Source organism: Sus scrofa, chromosome 5, assembly GCF_000003025.6.
Source record: "Sus scrofa isolate TJ Tabasco breed Duroc chromosome 5, Sscrofa11.1, whole genome shotgun sequence".
Lineage (NCBI taxonomy): Eukaryota > Metazoa > Chordata > Mammalia > Artiodactyla > Suidae > Sus > Sus scrofa.
Window position 1 is genome coordinate 14996233 of NC_010447.5, and position 20032 is coordinate 15016264.

Consider the following 20032-nt stretch of genomic DNA (forward strand, 5'->3'; position numbering starts at 1 on the left):
ATTTCTTTTCCAAGATCCTAGGCTAGGAATAGAAAGAAATTGGAGTTGAATAGAGGAAACTCTGTTTTCCCTAGTTATGGTTATCTCCTAAAAGATAAATTATTTCACTAAGAGTAAATGCAGGAGAACTCTGAATAAGGACAAAATACATTTGCAAATAATTCAATGGGAGATCATGCTGGTTTTGCTTGTTTTCAGAGCAAAAAGCTCCAGTTTTAGGCACAGGAATTCTTTTTTTTTTTTTTGTCTTTTCTAGGGCCGCACCCACGGCGTATGGAGGTTCCCAGGCTAGGGGTCTAATTGGAGCTATAGCTGCCAGCCTACACCACAGCCACAGCAATGCAGGATCCAAGCCACATCTGCAACCTACACCACAGCTCATGGCAACGCCAGATCTTTAACCCACTGAGCAAGGCCGGGAATCGAACCCGCAACCTCATGGTTCCTAATCGGATTCGTTAACCACTGCACCACGGCGGGAACTCCAGGAATTCTTTATATGTGTTTCCCATTATCTTCTATCTATCCCCAACTTCTCTGATTTGAGCCAGAGAGAAAAGCACTTGCTCTTTTGGGTCCAGGTTCAATGTTGAGACCTCTTCAGGACCTGAAAACCACAGACTAGAGATGACCTCATGATGTAGGGCAGGGGTCAAAACAGTCTGGTCTTGCAGTCCATTTTTGTGAATTAAGTTTTATTGGAGACATAGCCATGCCTATTTGTTTATGTATGGTCTACAGCTGCTTTTGATCTGCAGCAGCAGAGTTGAGTAATTATGGCAGAGCTGATTAGTTTCGACAAATCCTGAAAGTCTAATGTATCTGCTGGCAAGTCCTTTACAGGAAAAACAAACAAAAAAAAAAGTGAACCTCTGTTTTAGGCAAACACTGGAAGTGAGGCTCAGAGAGAGTAAGTAGGGCCTTTGCTTACATCTCTAGCTCCTCAACTTAAAGTCCCCTCGCCCCACTCCGATTTTTCACACTCAAAGTTGCCAACTAAGTCAACTGAAGACCATTTCAAATCCTTTGTAGAACCAGGTACGATGTTCACAAATAAAGTCATTGACTGTGGGAGGCTAGAAGTCACCTGGAAAAGAAGCCAGGATCAGGATTCCAAGTGCAGGCAGGAATATCACCATCTGCATTCACAGGTCCAGTAACTTAATTTATTTTTGTTACAAAACAAGAACTAAGAACAAGTCTCAGTACAATAAATTATCCATCCCCACCCCTCCTGCCGAAGAAAGAAAAAGAGGCTCAGAGACTCTTAGGTACAGCTCTTCCTTTGGAGGGTCCCCTTTAACATCTGAATGGGGGGGTACAGCTTCCCTAAGGGCCTGTACAGGAAACTTTCTGGGTTTTGGAGTGCCCTGCACTCTGCCCCTTCCCTAAGAAAAACCTCTCTGTCTCCCATTGCTCCCACTACTCTGCAGCCCAGGCTGCAGGAGAGGAGTTTGAAGATAGCAAATCGGAGTGAGTAGTCTCTGTCTGGATACAGGTCTTATGGCTCCACATGAAGCCTGGGGGCTATTTTCCTCAAAGGAAAAGAGTGGTCAAACTCTAGGGACCCCCCCCCAGCCAAAAGGAATATGAAGCAGAGTTAAAGGGACTCCAGGGTTGGGTAGAGAGGGGCCTTACGGTTCAGTTCAGCTTAGTCCATTCAGGTGTGTTAAGGAGCAGAAGAGAGTGACAGCTCCCCTCCAGGTCCTCCTTATTGTCGGGGAGAGGACACAGACTCCCCCTGACCCCCACCATCTCCAAAGCTGTTTCCAGGTCAGGTCAACACTTTGAGCTTCCAGAGGCCAAGATTGACCCGTGGACAGAAGTCAGAGCGAAAGGCTGCAAAGGTGCCCCTCCCTTTCCCCAGCCCTACCGCGGGGCTGACCTCACTTACACACATTGACCCACTCTGTGACCTTGCACTCATCACACAGCACGTAGCAGCACCAGTGGAAGCGGCAATGACAGCGCTCAACTCGTGTCTGCCGCAGCACGTTGTGCCCACGGCCACAGCACAGGCTGCCACAACCATCCAGCAGGCGGCTGGTCTTGTTGCAGGCCCGGCCCCGCGTGCCCGGGGAGCCCACGCTGGGGTCTCGCTCACAGAAGTCGGGAGACTTCTCAAAGTAGACCAGCTCTCCTGAAAGGCGCCGGGGACGAAGGCGGGGTTGGAAGGCTCCGGAGTTACGGTTGTGGGTATCAATGAAGATGGCCCGGCCCAGCCGCTCCCTCAAGGCTGTCCCCACGGCCCGGAACTCCGGGGCTGCCCTCCAGCACGTCTTGAACTGGCAGCTGCCTGACGTGCCATGGCACTTGCATTTCCGCTTCAGATTTTCAGTTACCACCTGGCGCATCAGAGGTGACGGGGAAGGCAGCAAGTGGACCAAGCACGGAGGCACAGGAGACAGGAGGGAACAGAGAGCACAGAGGGACAAACAGAAGCAAGAATGACAATGGAATATCAGAAGAAAAATGGTACTTCAAGACTGGCTAATAGCCTAACTCCCTCATTTTATGGCTGTAGAACTGAAACCAGAGCAGAGCGTAATTTGCCCATCTTCAACCACTAGCTGGTGACAGAGACAGCTGGTAACTAGCAGGCCACAGGACTCAGTTCTAGTTGTCCTGACTCCCAGTCCAGTGCTCTTTCCAGAAGGAGCACTGCTAAACTGAGAAGCCTAGCCCGGAGCACCCCTAAGTTCTATAGGGAAGGCAGCTACTATAATAGCTACTACCATGGAGTTCCCTGGTGGCTTAGTGGGTTAAGGATCTGGCATTGTCGCTTCCATGACGCAGGGCCGATAGGGAACTTCCGCATGCCTCAGTTGCAGCCAAAAAAGAAAAAAAAAAGAAAAGCTGCCATGTAGGAGTTCCCTTCCTGGCTCAGCAGTTAACGAACTCAGCAGTTAACGAACCCAACTAGGATCCATGAGGATGTGAGTTCAATCCTTGGCCTCCCTCAGTGGGTTAAAGATTGGGTGTTGCCATGAGCTGTGGTGTAGGTCACAGATGTGGCTCGGATCCCGAGTCGCTATGGCTGTGGCATAGGCCAGCGGCTACAGCTCCAATTCCACCCCTAGCCTGGGAACCTCCACATGCCGCAGGTACACCCCTAAAAAATAAAAAAATAAATTAAACGGAAAAAAAAAAGCTGCCACGTAATGAAAACCTGCCAAGGACTAGGCACTATGCCGGGTGCTCTATTTGCTGGCACACCCATTTTATTTATGTATTATTTACTTATTTATTTATGATAAGTAGATTTACTGAGAGATTGACAAAGTGTGGGCCGTCTCAGAAGACCTAGCTCATTCTTAACGACATTGTAAAGTAGGTATCATTAAACTTTTCACAGATGCAAAACTGAGGTTAAGTGACTTGCTCTGCTCCAGGCCACCGAGCTGGTGAGTGACAATCACCCACCCCATCTCATCCTTTTACTCTGCTGTGCCTCCCCAAATCTGGCCAGGCCTCAAAAGCTAGGGGGACCCAGGACAAGTCACACACACATACCTGACGCCCCACCCTGTTGTTGTGGATTCGCATTCGTGCCTGGATGTCCCGGGGAGCTTCCCTGGAATCCAAGAAATCCCGAGAGAACTTCTCTCCAAAGTCCATGTCATGGTTACAGCCACCCCATTCCCACGTGTCCTGGGGGCCGGGGCTGGGGCTTGAGCCAGGGCCTGGGCTGGGCAGGGAGTGGGGAAAACTCTTGCCTCGGGACAGTGCCTGCAGCTGTAGCAGTTTGGCCCTCAGCCGATCCTGCTCACCACTGCCCTTCCAGCCGCAGCCGCAGCTCACCAGCTTGCCCAGGCTGCAGGCGGTGGCTACCGCGTGCATGACCCCAGCAGCCAGCATGGAGAAGGAAAAAGCGCTCTCTCGGAAACCTGGGGATGAAAAGGAGGTGATGGTAGGGGAACGCCCTGGAGCCTGGACAGTAAGGAGGTCAAAAGTATTATACAGCCACCCTCCAATTCCAGAAAAGCCTGACTCCCGACCCTGCTGAGTACTTCGGGAGCAAGTTAAAGGAGAAGAAAGGGAACCAAATGCACAGAGCCTCAGTTTCCTCATCTAGGAAGGGAGCGATGGGCTGAGATGATCCCTCTTTAAGTCTGGGATTTCCAGATGTAGATAAAAGAGCTAGTCTAGAGGAAAAGACCCCTGGGGTTGGGAGATGACTAAGAGAGAGAGTCCCTGAGGTCTTTGAAGATGTGTTCACTGAGTTCTACATCTGAAAGCTTTAGAAATCCCCCAGCTCTGCAGGTGGGGTGGAAGCAGAGGCCTTTGGTTTTGCGTTTTGTCTTGTTTTGTTTTGTTGTAATTCAAGATTATTTTAATCAGTCTTTTAACCCACCTACCCAACATCCCAAAAGCGCTGGAGCTGTGCTTCCTCTTTCCAGTTTCTGGTTTTATATTTGCCCGTTACGACTGCCCTTCATGTTTATCCTAACCTGCTATTACTCTATAAAACGCTGGGAGGGAGAGAGAGGTGCGGGTGATTCTCCCTAAGGCCCTCTTAAAATGTTGGCTTCTTTGTTTTGCTTTGGGGGTCACAGAGGCTCAGGATGACAAGTCTTTCCCAGGCTTAGATAGTCATGCTTCTCATTTGGGCATCAAAGCCTTCCCCTACACCAGGCCCTCTGGAGAAGGGGGGCGGTGTCGCTCACTTCCTTTTAGGCAGGGGCTTTCTGGAGCCCTGAGAGGACGAGAGACAGCACCTCCTGAGGGGCCAGGCCTCTCCCATCCCAGGATGCAGGGCTCCTGGCCCAGCCTCCTGATCCCCCAACCCCAGCCCTCCAGGGGTGAAGCTGTTTGCACAAGTCTTGGGAATTCCCCCGCAGATGGCAGCTGCCTATTAACCCCGTAGTCCCCAAAGTATTGCCCCCACCTTTGAGCTGAGCCTGAGATGGGTGTTTATGCCTCTTGGGAGTAAACACAGGCATGGCCTACCAAGAGACAGGGACGCCTCCTAGACCCGGCCCCCAGACAAGCCTCCCCTCCCGGATCCGCAGTGACCTGTTCTCCACCCTTCCAGCCCTTCCTCACCTGCTCAGGTGAGAGCCACCTGGGGCCCCCACAGCACAGAGGAGGGGGATGCTCCCCGGCTTCAAAGCCATCAGGGTCTTTGTTCCCAGCTTCTGCTCCTGGGAACCCCAGTAATTAGGCGAGTAGGTTTAACCCTTAAACGGTTGGGGGCGTCACCCCACCCCCGCTGAGGCTCTGGGGACACCAGCCTGGGCTTGTTCCTTGGAGAGGGAGGGGCAGAAAATTGGGGGAGGGAAGGGGGGCATCTGAAGCTTCCAGGGCTGGGGGCATCTCTTGCTCACAGGTGTAGCCCAGATCGAGCCGAGCCGGGCTGAGGCAGGAAAGGGGGGCCCTGGGGTAGGGGAGCGGGGACTCGGCTGCCTTGCCGGCAGCGCGCAGGTGGAAGGCAGAAGCGCTGGGGCCCCAGACGGGCGGCCAGACCCAGCTCCGCGCGGCTGCGGGGGGAATTCCCGGAGATGCCCCTCCCGGAGTCGCGAGCTCGTCCCTTCCCGCCTCCGCTCGCCTCGGCCTGCCCCCCGCCCCCCAGCCCCGGCGGCGGCGCGGACCCGCCCGCTCAGGCTCACCGCGCTTGAGGATGGCGCTGTGGTGCGGCAGGCGGCCGCCGCCCTCGAGCGCGGAGCAGTTCCAGCGCTGGTCGCGCAGCTGGTGCTGACACTCGTGGACGGCGATGTGCAGGCCCTGAAGCGCAGACGCCGTCACGTCGGGGCTGCGCAGGCACAGGCCTAACTGCCGCTTGCTCAGGCCCGACAGCGTCAAGCAGACGGTGTTGGCGGTCAGCGGCGGCTCGCCGGGCAGCTTCAGGCCCAGAATCTCATTGCTTAGGGCCCTGGGGACGGACGGAGAAGTCATTTCAGGGTCTGGGGTCCAGGCCTCGCGCCCTCTCTGACTCCTCCCGCCCCGACTCTAGCTCTGGGCTTCCTCTCGTGGGCCGGGACACGTGGAACTGCTCACCGACTGCACAACGCCAGGAACAGGAGACCCGCGAGGCCCGAGGGCGGAGGCCGCGGCCCGGGCTCCTTCCGCATGTCGAATCCCGGGCCCGAAGGCCCCGGTTGGGCAGATCGATCAGGGCCTGCGGAACAGGGAGACAAGGAGGGCTCCGGAATAGGGTGGCTTGCATGGGCAACTGAAGGATGCCCAACTTCGGGCTCCTCACTCACCAGGGCCACCCCACCGACCCTTCTCATCCCCACCCCAAGCAAAACAATAAGGATCACCTCTTGATTCCAGAGCACCTGGGCCCTGGAGGAAGAGTCCCGGCCCAGAAGCTGGGACTTATGCCAGTGCCCTGGAGCCTGACCCAGCCAGACACAATGCCAGGCACAGACGCACACTCACCTGCAAAGAGATGCATAGACTCATCAACAGCTCTCCATTACCTTGCCCACCATTCCCTTTCCAAGGGTCCTAAGACTGGCCTCCCCCGGCCCAACACAGCTTCACGAGATCACAGGGCTAAGGGGCAGCATTGGGAGGGGGTCCAGCACCCATAGCCGGTAGGGTGGGGGAGGGTTGCCTCCAGCTGCCCTCCAGGGCCAGCGGCTTCTCTGAAAAGGGAGGAGGTATGGGCTCCCCACCCTGCTCTGCCCTCTTCCATCCCAGCAGGAAGTGAGGGGAAGCTCCAGGTGTGACAAAGGCAGGAAGGGGAGCTAGCTCCCTCCTGAAAGGGACTGTGGCACAAGATGAGTCCCTTTCTTGTCCGCTACCTTTCCTAACTACATGTCTCCCTCCTCCTAGCATAGCCCATCTGGTCCCGACCAGGTTCCCAGTCTCAGTGCCCAGTCCTTTGCTCTCAGTTCAGGGCCCTCCAAATCTGGGGCCACTCCTTTATTTGCTGTGTCCTTCTCTCTGGCAATATCCCTGGTTCTCTCTGCATCTCTGTGCCCCTGTGGGCGGATGCGTGTCTATCTGTCTGACTACCAGTGTGCCTGTCTCGTCCCCGTGCAGCGCCTCCCTGCCTTCCTTGCTCTCCCGGTTCCGATTACCTCCAGCTGCTCTGGCGCGGACTCCGCCACCGGCGCGGTTGGGTCGCCTGGGATCAGGCTGTTCAAACAGTGGGGAGACTGCGTCGGGTTCTGCCCCCTCGGCAGAGCCGCATTCTTCCAGGGCAGGGCCACTCCTCTTCGCCGCTTCCCCAGCGCCGCCGCGGCCGCCGGGAGGAAGGGAGGGAGGAAGGGACGGAGTGATCGAGAAAGCTAGCGAGCGGGCAGGCAAAGAACCGGGGGCTCCGGCTCTACCCGTGCCGAGCTCACCGGCGGCTCTGCCGCGGCTGACAGAGCTGCGGCCCCTCCCCGAGCCCGGGGCATCCCCACCCCCTCGCCTCGCACTTCCCCCCTCCTTGACCCGGGGAGCCCAGCCGCTCCCCCTCCCAGCGTACACACACACCCTCTCCCCCGACGCCTGGGTTCAGGCTTGGCCCCACTCAAGGGGGAGGTGGCCGGCGTTCCACTCACCTGCTCTGGGGTCCCCAAGGCTGCAAGGAGGAGGGTGCAGTGACCCAGACTGGGGAGCCAGGACCCTGGTCCCAAGTGGTCATTTCTCCTGGCTGCAGTTTCCCCACTGATAGCTGGATGGCTGGAAGGTGCCTTCGACAAGATGAAGATGGAGCTGAGAACGGACTTCCGATGCTGGACAGTCAGGCGTAGAGAGCCCTCCGGGAGAGCGCACTGCAGGGCAATGGGAGCCGGCAGGAGTAGCGCCCTTCTGGGTGGTTTGGCTTCCGCCCACTTCCGAACTCTATGCCTGCCCCTTGGGAGGGGTCAGCTCTGGTCTCAGAGTTTGGCCCTGGCAGAAGCTCGGGTAGCCCCAGGGATTTTCAGCCTGCCCTTACGCTTCCCTTGGCTTACAGGCATCCTTGCCAGCAGAGGTCTCCTGCCCTTCTGAGGATCCTGGGTCTGCACTCTGGGTGGCCCATATTGCGGCTCCTGACTCGAAGACTTGCTTCACCTGGAATGAGGAGGGCCTTGGGCACCCGAACTGAGCCCAGCTGCAGGACAGCCCGGGAAAGAGGCTGATCTTGAGTTGTGCAGACAGAGGCAAACCACCTTAGGGAGCTCCAGTGGCAGCGAAGGGGTTAGGCGCCACTGCACTCCTGCCTGACTCACCCTCCCAGCTCTAACCACTGTGGGCTATTTTTGCCAGAGAGGGGCCCCAGGCTTCCCAGCCGCCCCCCCCCCGCCCCTGCCAGACCGCAACCCAAGGCACGACTGGCCCCGCGCGCCCAAGGCTGGCACGTTGACTCAGAGACAGGCCCCCCAGGGAAGCAGAGCCACGGCGCTGAAACCCACAGCCACAGTCATCTCTTCCTTGGTAATGGCCATGCAGCTCTGCTGGGCAGCCGGCCTCCCGCGTGTGTGGCTGCAGGTCCTGCCCCGTGCTGCAGGGGGCACTGCAGTCTAGAGGGCAAAGCCATCTGAGAGAGATTAGTAACTTTCATCTGTTTATTTGAAAGGGATATTTATCCATCGCCTTAATGTGCCAGCCTCAAGCAGGCTGGGGAGGTGATAGGGCCATGGCTCCTGACACTGGACAGCTTCCCCACATCTAGGGGAGAGAGGAGTGGAAGAAGGAATCCTAAAGCTCCTGTCCTTCCTTCCTGTTTTGGGACCCAGAAGCAGACCAAGTGTGGCTTTTGAGGCCACCAGGATCTGCACCCAATCTCAGTAGCTTTTGTCCTGACACCTGGATTCAGAGATTCTCACCAGTGTCCTTGTCCTTCTCCCTGCATATCAGCCTGGGACTTTTCATAGGTCCCTGGAGGAGGGGGAAGAGGTTTCCTAGGCCCCTCTTCTCCCACGGGGCCCTCTTGGACATGTGTACTTCCTCATGTGTCTTCGAGGTCTCCCTCAGGTCTCAGATTGTTCCTTCTGATTCTACCCTTGTCAGGCTGCAATATAGTCAGGTGTCAAGGAAGGGCCAGGGTCAGAACTACTATCACCACAGATTCCAACTTCCTAGTGACCCCAGAGCTCTCCAAGCTGGCCCGACCCAAACCCAAGGGCCCCATACCCCTGTTCCCTCTCCCTGAAGAAGCCCGACTCTGAGACAGGAGGCCACAGGCAGGCAGACTGGGTGGCCTGAGCTGGCCCCCAGTGCCCTCAGCCCGACCGGCTGGACTTGAGCGCTGACCCACAGGCGGCTGGAGGGTGGTGGGGCAGGCGGGGCCTGGAGAGGGCTGCGGGTACACACCCATTGCCTAATACCCCAAGCACGCGGCCAGCTCCAGGAAAGGGGAGGGGCGGGAACCAGAGAGACCTTGACAAGGGTTGGGGCCGTGACAGCAGGGGGAAAGTGAGGGGCTGTCATTACTTCAGGGAGGGGATGGGAGCAAGCTGGTCCCCCTTCCCCCTCAACGGGAAGAGTAGGGGCTACCTTCCCATGATGAGGATGCAGGGTGTAGGGAGAGCAATCTGAGAGGAACACTGGGGCCCCATAGGGTGGGGGTCAAAGAAAAGAGTGGGGGCCCCTGGAGATTGGGGGATCAAGCAACTGAGGCGGAGGCTAAAGCTGAGTGCAGCCTCGAGAACCTCCTCCCCCTCCTCCCCCTGTGTTTGCCTTGGCCCGGGGTCCCGGGTGACTCATCTATTGCTGAGCCGCTGATAGGGGCGGCCAGGCCCGGGGAACCCAAATTATAGGCCCTGGAGGGATGGATGCGCCCGCGGCGGCGGTGAGCTCAGCTGCCGCTGCCCACCCTCCGCCTCTCACGCCTTCTGCTGCAGCACCACAGGCCACCACCCGGAGGCACCAAAGAGCTCGCGGCCCGACTCCGATGCTCTCAGGAACCCCCCCACATTCAGCAGTTGGCCCCAACAAATCTGTGGGATTATCCACAGCAGAACTTTGCTCCTTTCTCTACCAGAGGCTGACGCCGTCCAGCCTAAGGAGGTAGTGCCACCTGCTGGTGCTTCAAAGGAAGGTAGGCTACTCGGCCCACAAACTCTCAGCCCCGGTTCCCCTGACTCCTCCGCAGACCCCATCAAGGTAAAGCCTCTTTCCCCTCTGACAGCTCTCTCTCCTATTCCTATTTCAAGGGGGGTGGTTTGCTACTGATTTTCTACTTTAATCCTTTAAAGTTATCCATGGTCAAAAGTGATAGAAAAATCAAGCAGGGTAAAGAGAGCTAGGTGGTGAACTTCCATTTTCCATAGGGGGAGGAAAAGGGATGCGAAGGAGCAAACCCATGGCGATAGCCAAGGAAGGGCATTCCAGAAGATGGAAAAGCAGGTGCAAAGATCCTGAGACGTACACTCGGTACATTCAAGGAGTTAGCAAGGAGGCCAGTGTGGCTGGAGCGAGAGACCCAAGGAGGAGAGAGTGGCAGGCAACAGAGGTCACAGGGGGAGCAGGGTCAGATTATATAGGGCCTTGTAGGCAACATCTTCATTTTGCATGAGACAGGGAATCACTGGAAAATTCTGAGAATAAAATAAAATGATCTGACTTTGTTTTAGAAAGATGGCCTCTGTGTGGAAAACAGACTACAGGAGGGCAAGGATGCAGGCAGGGAGAGCCATTAGGAGGCTACTGCAGTAGTAGGGGAGAGAGGTGATGGTGACTCTGACCAGGGTTGTACAAGTGGAATGGTAAGAAGGGATCAGATTCTACGTATATTTTGAAAACATAGGGCAGGATTTTCAAAACTGACATAGCATAGGAGTTCCCATTGTGGGAACCCGACTAGTGTCCATGAGCATGTAGCTTCGATCCATGGCCTTGCTCAGTGGGTTAAGGATCCAGCATTGCCATGAGCTGTGGTGTACATCACAGATGCAGCTTGGATCTGATGTGGCTGTGGCTGTGGTGGAGGCCGGCAGCTGCAGCTCCGATTTGACCCCTTGCCTGGGAGCTTCCATATGCCACAGGCGAGGGCCTAAAAAAGAAAAAAAAAACTGACATGGAGTAAAAGAAAACAGATGAGTCAAGGATGGCTCTAAGATTCTTGTCCTAAGCAAATGAAAGGATGGAATTGCCATTTACCGAGATGGAGATGACTGGAAAAAAAGATCAAGTGCAAGGGAAGAATGAGGAGCTCGGTTTTGGACATGGTACATTTTGAGATGTTTATTCAAGTATTAGATGTGCAAGTCCAGGGTTCAGGGCCAGAGAAAGGGTTAGGGAGCATGAGACCAGATAGTTCACCAAAGGAATGAATGTAGACTGTGAAGAAGCCCCGGAATGAACTGGGGTGCATGCCAATGAGTCATGTCGAAATTGTGTACAAAGGTGGAGCCAGATAAAAACACTGAGGAGGTGAGCAGCCAGGGAGGTAGGAATGGCGTTCCAGAAATCCAGTAAGAACACTCCAAGGAGGGCATGTTCAACTTCGTCTGCTGTTTCTAAAACGTTTGTTAGAATGAGAACTGAGGAGTTCCCATCGGTTTGTTAGAATGAGAACTGAGGAGTTCCCATCGTGGCGCAGTGGTCAACGAATCCGACTAGGAACCATGAGGTTGCGGGTTCGGTCCCTGCCCTTGCTCAGTGGGTTAACGATCCAGCGTTGCCGTGAGCTGTGGTGTAGGTTGCAGACGCGGCTCGGATCCCGCATTGCTGTGGCTCTGGCGTAGGCCAGTGGCTACAGCTCCGATTCGACCCCTAGCCTGGGAACCTCCATATGCCGCGGGAGCGGCCCAAAGAAATAGCAAAAAGACAAAAAAAAAAAAAAAAAAAGAATGAGAACTGAGATTTGACTGCAGAGTGAAAGATAGGTCATGGATGACTGTGATAAGGAGATGTAGTAGCTTTAAAGTTGTGATGAGGGCGGTGTAAAGAGAATAAAAAAACAAAACTGGCACTGGTGATTAATCCAACCCTCTTGAATTTGCAGTAAAAGACAGAAGAGAAATGGGGCAATCTTGCCTGATAATATGAATTCAAAGAGAGTTTTTGGGGGGGTTTCCGATGGGAGACATTCCAGCAGATTTGCATGCAGAGGGGAATAGTCCAGTAGAGGAGTAAACTGATGATGCAGGAAAGAAAGAGAGAACAACTGACTGATACAGTGACGATTTGATCCGGATAGACATTTGGGCCAAGTCATACAGACTGCGACCAGTCCTAGAGCCCTCCCACTCCTCCACACTATTCCTGGTGGGTGGAATGGTGGAACAAAGGAAACTGAATCCTTCTTTCCTCTCTTCCTACCTCTGCTTGTCACCAGTGGCCACAGGCGGTACTGCCCTGACTTACTGCCCAACTCGCTCTGCCATGGGATTTTATCAACCCATCAAACCAAAAGATGTGACCAAGGGCCACAGTGGGAAGAAACTCCTAAGGGACAAAGGACAAACTGTCCATGGCATACTGTCTGTTTGCTTGAGTCATCCATACTGGGTGGCCTCTGCAGAGACTGCTGGCTTTTGGCCACGTGGAGGATGCTGGGCCAGTATACCTTGTCCCTCAGGGTCAACTCCCTGGAGGAGGGGCCAGGTACACTGGATGGGGCAAAGGCTCTGGGAAAGATATTCCCTCAAAAATAACCTCCATCAGGCTTCATTTGGGTTAATATGCATCTCATTTAAAATTCAAGTGCCTCAGGAAGATTAATGAAAGTTATCAGGCATTTATTCCTCAGAGAGATTTCCTTGCATTGGAGGGGAGGCCTGGTCACTTCTGGGACTGGAACTCTTTAGGATCTGGCCTGGGTACATTACTCAGTCAAAAAGCATCCTAGGGAGTTCCCTGGTGATCTAGCGGTTGGAACTCGGTGCTTTCACCGCCATGGCCCAGGTTCGACCCCTGGTCTGGGAACTGAGATTCCCACATCAAGGCCACAGCCAAAAAAAACCCCCAAAAAGCAAAACAAACAAACCAAAGCAAAACAAAACCACATCCTAAAGGCAGGAGAGAGGATTGAAAAAGAAGGCAGGGAGATCCTAAAGACCATTATCAATTTCAGGCGGCGCCCTCAGCCTCCTACTGCTGCACACTTACAAGCAGCAAGTAAGACAGAAAGAGCATGGGCTTTGAGTCAGAACAGTCTGGGTTTTAACCTGACTCCACCATTTATTCACTTATTAGCTGTGTGGCCCTTGGACAACCATCTAATCCAGTTTTTCCTCTGTAACATGGAGAAGGGGGTGAGACGTAAAGGAGAGCATCCTCCTTCTAGGGTCCACCTGCTTATGATGGTGGGGCAGGATAACCGGGCTGGCAGTGCCCCCTATGCCCCACAAAGGGAACAGCAGCCACTTTTTCAAAAGGAGGCCAAGGTGGCCTTGAAGCTGGGAACAGAAAGGTGTACAGAGGGCGAGATGCTCACAGGTGATCTAGGTATCTCAGCCTGGTGGCAGTGAAGAGAGACAGAGTCTGGGGGGAGAAGACAGAAACTTGGCAGGAAAATTGAAAAAGCAGCAGTCACTTGGAGGTACAAGGTCTCCATTCTGGGTTCAGTTTAGCCTGCAGCCCTGCTCTTCCCAGCCCGTCCATATGCACACCTGACTTCTCCTCCACTGTCCTTCATCTCTGAGCCCAGTCCTCAGAGACTCCCCCACTCCAGGCCTCATCCATCTAGGGACCGCCTTGGCTACAGGCTTAGCCCCCATCCAGCAGTGACACACAGGTTGACACACACCACAGGATGACACACCATAGGATGACGCAAGATACACAGGGTGACAGTGACACACATATACATATTTAATCTCCGACTTACCCACCCATCCACTCATCTCCACACACAATTCCAGACCTTCTGACCTGAGCTAAAGTCCAAGATTCTTGGGAAAGGTTCCTAACACCCTTCCTCAGAATGGGGAGTTTTTGTATATGAAGACACACACGAGTGTGTGCCCTCAGAACACACTCACGCACATACTTACACGCACACACACACAGACAGCCCCTTGTGCACTCCTTCTGGCCCATAAGCAGAAACTGCAGCTGCCTCAGGTCTCTCTCCAAGGTCGGGCTCTGTTTGGTCGGTTTCCCCCCACCCCACCCCCCACCCCCGCAACCCACCCCTGGGGTTTCCCTGACCGCAGCCCCACCCCCACCCCCAGTCTCCCCCTTTTCCTTCCCTGCCCAGCCGTCGAGGTTCCTGGGCGGGGAGGCTCCTGTGCCCCAGAACCACAGCTTTCCTTCTTCCACTCACAATGGGGGAGAGAAGGGACGCCGGCGGGGCCCGGGGTGACGTCGAGGACACAGCCCCGCGGCCGGGCAGCGAAGCGGGTGGTAGTTTGTACCCGCAGCACATTGTCGCCGCGCCCCCTGGTGGACGCTGGTCCCCGACGGGCTCCAGACGCGGAGAGGAGTGAGGCAGGCGCGCGCGTGGGAGGGCGTCCCAAGGGGAGGGGTCGGCGGCCAGTGCAGGCCCGGAGGCGGGAGCCACTGGGCAGGGGGCGGGGGTGAGCCCCGACGGCCAGCCCTTCAGCTCTCGGCTCAGACGGGCGGGAGCCACGGCCCCGCTCGCTGCCCATTGTCTGCGCCCCTGACCGGTGCGCCCTGGTGCCACAGTGCGGCCCGGCGGGGCAGCCTCCTATCGTCACTCCAGCCAGAGCCGCAACTATAAGAGGCGGTGCCGCTCGCCGTGGCTGCCTCAGCCCACCAGCTGGGACCGCGAGCCATGCAGCCCGTCGCCCGCCCCCAGGGCTGTTAGAGCCAGACTGCGAACTCTCGCCACTGCCGCCACCGCCGCGTCCTGTCCCACCGCCACGGGCAGCAGCCAAAGCCGCCCCAACTGCAGCACAGAGCGGGCAAGGCCGGGCAGGCCATGGGGCACTGGGCGCTGCTGCCTGGCTGGGTTTCTGCTACGCTGTTGCTGGCGCTGGCCGCTCTGCCTGCAGCCCTGGCCGCCAACAGCAGTGGCCGATGGTGGTAAGTGAGCTGGTGCGGGGTCGCCACTTGTCTCGGGGCACAGAGCCAGGGGCCAGCCCCATTCAGCTCCCACGCTCTGGGATCCGTCCGCAGACAGGCTCCCTCCAGCGCTCTGACTTCCCTTGAAGACACCGAGGGGCGCTCTGGAGCGCAGCTGCTCCAGAGAACCCAGCTCTGCCTAAATGGGGTGAATGGTTCGCCCGGTAGCACACGGTATTCCAGGCAGGGAGCCCACCCCCATCTAGCACCGCCCTTCTTCCATGAGCCCAAAACCAAGCCTCACGGCGGTGGTCACACCACAGGTTTCCCAGCCTTGGGAAGAGAAGGGGCAGGCATGAGCTCAGAAATGAGCCAAGAGGGTGGAACTCCCAGGCATTTCACGCCTTGGGTGGGCATGGACAGCAGGCCAGGATTTCCTCTGCCAGGCTGCCCAGAAGCAGGCTCTGAGAGCCAAGGTGAACATCTAGTCTCCCGGTTCCCCTGTTCCTCCGCTGTCCAGCCCCCAGGGAGCAGGGCGCCAAGCAGCCCTAAGACTCCTGGCAGCACCAGTCTGGGCGCCCAGTCCCTTCAAACTAGTGAGCCGGGGAGTGCAGAGTCATTACCTTAGTATTGATCTTCCACCGCTCTCGTCGGCAAATAGCCCCAGGAAGAGGACAGAGTAGGCGTGACCTTTCTGGTTAGGGTGCAGGTCCCCTTCCAGAGCTTGCGCTCCTATCATGCGTCTCACCAGGGGCATCGTGAACGTAGCCTCCTCAACGAACCTACTAACCGATTCCAAGAGTCTGCAACTGGTACTCGAGCCCAGCCTGCAGCTGCTGAGCCGCAAACAGCGGCGGCTGATCCGCCAGAACCCGGGGATCCTGCACAGTGTGAGCGGTGGGCTGCAGAGCGCTGTGCGAGAGTGCAAGTGGCAGTTCCGGAACCGCCGCTGGAATTGTCCCACGGCTTCAGGGCCCCACCTCTTCGGCAAGATCGTCAACCGAGGTGGGTACCCAGGAAGGCAACGCTTCCGGAACCAGAGGAACGCGGGGTCACCCCCAGGGCATGGGCGGGCAAGTGCAGGGAAGATGTCCGGGGAGCCTGCAGGGTCATAAGATCAGCCCTCCAAGAGCTTCATGACAACGCTAGCTCTGGGCCAAGGCTCCTTCTACCGGGCGCTTCCAAGCCGTGCACCGCGGGCACGAAGCTTACTTTTCTAAGCCACTGCCCCAGAAAAACGGAGTTCTGAGTCGTGGACTCCGCTAGCCACCGCTTTCCCCCAGCCCCTCTCAAAGGCGCCTGGGAAGCTGCTCTCTGCGGACGTGGGTCTTGCCTCCAGCCTAGCTTGCATCGCTGACGTGGGCCGAAAGTTTGGGTTGCGGAGAAGTCTTGGCGGTGCAGAACTCTTTCGCTCCCCTCTTTTTGCTTTTTCCTCTGGACCTGCCCCATTTCCACCTAGGAGCCAAAATGCGCCCTGAGTCTCAGTAACGCGGGAATTACCAGCGTGGACGTGGTTGCGTGCTCACGCACGTGCTTTCTCTGTGAGACCAGTTTACCCCACAGCTCAGGCGTCGGGCTCTCAGGACCCTAAGGAGTCCAGGGCGTGGGACTCAAGGGTCCCAAGCCTTCCAGTCAAGGTGCGGACTCTACCCTGCGTGTCCCCTTGCTGATCCCGCTCCCTTCCCCAACAGGCTGTCGGGAAACAGCATTTATCTTCGCCATCACCTCGGCCGGGGTCACCCATTCGGTGGCGCGCTCCTGCTCCGAGGGCTCCATCGAGTCCTGCACATGCGACTATAGGCGGCGCGGCCCTGGGGGCCCCGACTGGCACTGGGGGGGCTGCAGTGACAACATCGACTTCGGCCGCCTCTTTGGCCGGGAGTTTGTGGATTCCGGGGAGAAGGGGCGGGACCTGCGCTTCCTCATGAACCTTCACAACAACGAGGCAGGCCGCACGGTGAGCGGGATTCAGGGTCTGTCTCCGCATCCGCAGCGGAGAGGCAGGGATCTTGGAGTCCCTGCACAGAGGCTAACCTCGAACTTGGGAAGTTACGGTGGGTGATACGGCCAGGACTTAGGGTAAGGAAGCAGACGAGGGCACGGTGGGGGCGGAGCGGGGAGTAGAAGCAGAGGCTTGGAAGGACGCCAGAGAATGGAAGCGACAGTGACTGAGAGCGAAGAGGTTGGGAGTCACGCAACCCTTTGACTGTACTGCTTACAGCTCCTCCATTGTACAGGCTCCTCCACCGTACAGGAGGCAGAGCAGATTCTCCGGGTGGAGCAGAATTGGGCCTGATGTCCAAATCTCTGTGGGACGTTTCCCCGCTTCCCTTGCTCTGAGCTCGGCTAGGCCTGGGCCTTTGCTGAGGTCCCGACGATGTCCGGGAGGGGGCGGTATCCGGGAAGGTGGCTCTGGCTCTGACGGTGCCCCAAGACACCCTTTCTTCCCGTTTTTTCCTCCAGACCGTGTTCTCCGAGATGCGCCAGGAGTGCAAGTGCCACGGTATGTCCGGTTCGTGCACTGTGCGCACGTGCTGGATGCGGCTGCCCACGCTGCGCGCCGTCGGCGACGTGCTGCGCGACCGCTTCGACGGTGCCTCGCGCGTCCTCTACGGCAACCGCGGCAGCAACCGCGCCTCGCGAGCGGAACTGCTGCGCCTTGAGCCCGAGGACCCAGCGCACAAGCCTCCCTCCCCCCACGACCTTGTCTACTTCGAGAAATCGCCCAACTTCTGCACATACAGCGGGCGCCTGGGTACAGCGGGCACGGCGGGGCGCGCCTGCAACAGCTCGTCGCCCGCGCTGGACGGCTGCGAGCTGCTCTGCTGTGGCCGGGGCCACCGCACGCGCACGCAGCGCGTCACCGAGCGCTGCAACTGCACCTTCCACTGGTGCTGCCACGTCAGCTGCCGCAACTGCACGCACACGCGCGTACTGCACGAGTGCCTGTGAGGCGCTGCGCGGACTCGCCTTAGGAGCATTCTCCTCAAGCCCACCCCCAAACAGGTTCGCTGGCACATAAGACCTGGATCCGCACCCACCCAGTCGCTCCAGCCACACTCCGCGATTCCTATGTATCCGATCATTTCTCTCCCACCTCCTCCTACCTGGGGACTCCTGAAACCACTTGCCTGGGGCGGCATGAACCCTCTAGCCATCCTGATTGACCTGCCCCCGGACCTACCTCCCTCCCTCTCCGCGGGAGACCCCTTGTTGCACTGCCCCCCCCTACTTGGCCAGGAGGTGAGAGAAGGATTCGTCCCCTCCCCCATCAGAGTCAGCTCCTGACGTGTGGCTCTGCCTCCTCCAACGCGCCTCCTCCCTGCCTCTCCTCTCCTTTACCGCCTGTTTTCTCCTGGTCCCCACATGCCCGTCCATTCTCCTGCCAAGGGTGCAGACCCTAAACACACACCTGGGCATCAGGGCCTTTCTCCTCCCCACCTACAGCTGAATGGGGAGGTGCCAGGGCGAAAGAGCAGCTGTGGTGATGTGGAAAATGAGGTTGGGGGACCCAGCAGAAACATCCCCATTCTCCCAGCCTCTGTCGTGGAGCCACTGAACAGCTGCGAGCCTTGCCTCCCTCAGCCACCTCCTACCCCTTCCTGTCCTGCCTCCTCATCAGTGTGTAAATAATTTGCACTGAAACGTGGATACAAAGCCACGAGTTTGGTTGTTGTAAATAAAACTATTTATTGTGCTGGGTTCCAGCCTGGTTTGCAGAGACCACTCCCGCCCCAACCCAGTCCCTCTCCATTCTTCTCTCCTTTCGCCTCCAGCCTTTTCTGACCCCTCCCAATTTCTCCCCAATTTCTCCAAGATGCCTTTGCCTACCGGAATCAGTATTTCCTTCCACTGTAGCTATTAGTGGCTTCTCGCCCCCACCAATATAGTATCTTCCTCTGCAGAATAAAATCTCTATTTTTATCAGTGACTTGGTGGCTTTTCCTTGAATCCAGAACACACTATTGCTTACCTACTTTAAACAAATAGGATACAGAGTCCCTGGAAGAGGACTCCGAGAGTCTGTCCCATGGATGAGCCTAATGATGCCACTGGGGATCCAGGTCTCCAGAAGAACTCGGTCAGGAGCCAAAAGACCCCTCGAGGTTCTCCTTCCTATTTGAACACCCACTGGTTGTGTGAGATCGGGCAGGTCCATAACTGCCTCGGTTTCTTCCCTTGCTAAGTGGGAATTAATAAATAAGCAAACTTGGAACCTGCCTTTCCTATGTAGAAGAGTTGTTGTGAAAATTGCTACAACTGAGTGATAGCTATGATGGCGGTCTGAAAAGAAACCAAAGAAGAAAGAGAAACCCAAACAGAAAGGATGCTGCTGTTCCTGGGGTGGAGCTTTCGGTCCCTAAAGCCTCTCTGGGCCAGCCGTGGTCAGGGTGCTGGGCAATGGGGAAGCCACTCCCTTCCCCAAGACAAGGCTATGCCTTATTAGGACCCCAGCTTCCAAACCTTGGGCTCAGTGGGATCCAGGTAACAGTTAGTGGGCTCTATTCCTGGACCCAAAAGCTTAGAAACAATGATGGGGGAGAAGGAGCAGAAGCATTTGAATCCAAATAGAGGCTGGACTTAAACCCATGTAACCAAAAGGAAACCCAGGTGTGGTCCATAACCAAGTCTTTAAGCTAGCCATTCCCACACAGAGCCAGAGCGAGGATTCTGTTATACTCACAACACCGATACGATGATACCTCTGTGTTCACAGGGGAGAACTAATCCTGCCGACAGCCCTAAACCTACCTCTAACTCTAATCCTCTCCCTCGGTCTAGGTCTAACCTTAGCTTTCACCTAACTTCAGACAAACCCTAACCCCTTGCTAAGCTCTCATGCCTGTCCCTAATCCTAACACTCTCCCCCGGGGGGGGGGGGGGGGAGGACCCGAAGAGCAGGAGGAGCTAGGAAGCACCTCCCCACCCTTGCCCCAGGGTAGCAACTGACCCCAGCCTACAGGAGAATCTCCCCCCTCCCCAAGACCATTTTGCTGTTGTTGCGGCCTCCTACCTCTCCCCGGATGCGTGAACTCTGACCCCCGTTGGCCTTTGGGAAATGTGTGGGGGTAGGGGAGTGGAGCCAGGAGCAGCTGAACTCTGCAGCAACATCCCTTTCCCTGTCTCTCCATCCAACAAGCTAGCACCAGCTCAGCTCTGATGGGCAGCTGAGGGGGAGGAAGAGAAATCTTATTGA

General features: G+C 56.6%; 2 protein-coding genes across 6 annotated transcripts; one reads left to right on the forward strand and one right to left on the reverse strand.

Moving 5' to 3' along the window:
* Positions 1145-17696, reverse strand: WNT10B (Wnt family member 10B). Of its 5 annotated transcripts, none has more exons than XM_021090859.1 (7): positions 15459-17696; positions 7893-7992; positions 7032-7631; positions 5998-6118; positions 5610-5872; positions 3514-3887; positions 1145-2345 (listed from the first exon to the last, which is right to left on the reverse strand). In XM_021090859.1, the coding sequence occupies exons 4-7, from the start codon at positions 6069-6071 to the stop codon at positions 1887-1889; spliced, it is 1170 nt and encodes a 389-aa protein (XP_020946518.1). In that variant the 5' UTR covers positions 6072-6118; positions 7032-7631; positions 7893-7992; positions 15459-17696; the 3' UTR covers positions 1145-1886.
* Positions 14375-18775, forward strand: WNT1 (Wnt family member 1). The gene is made up of 4 exons (XM_003126100.5): positions 14375-14856; positions 15587-15840; positions 16527-16792; positions 17299-18775. The coding sequence occupies exons 1-4, from the start codon at positions 14753-14755 to the stop codon at positions 17785-17787; spliced, it is 1113 nt and encodes a 370-aa protein (XP_003126148.1). The 5' UTR covers positions 14375-14752; the 3' UTR covers positions 17788-18775.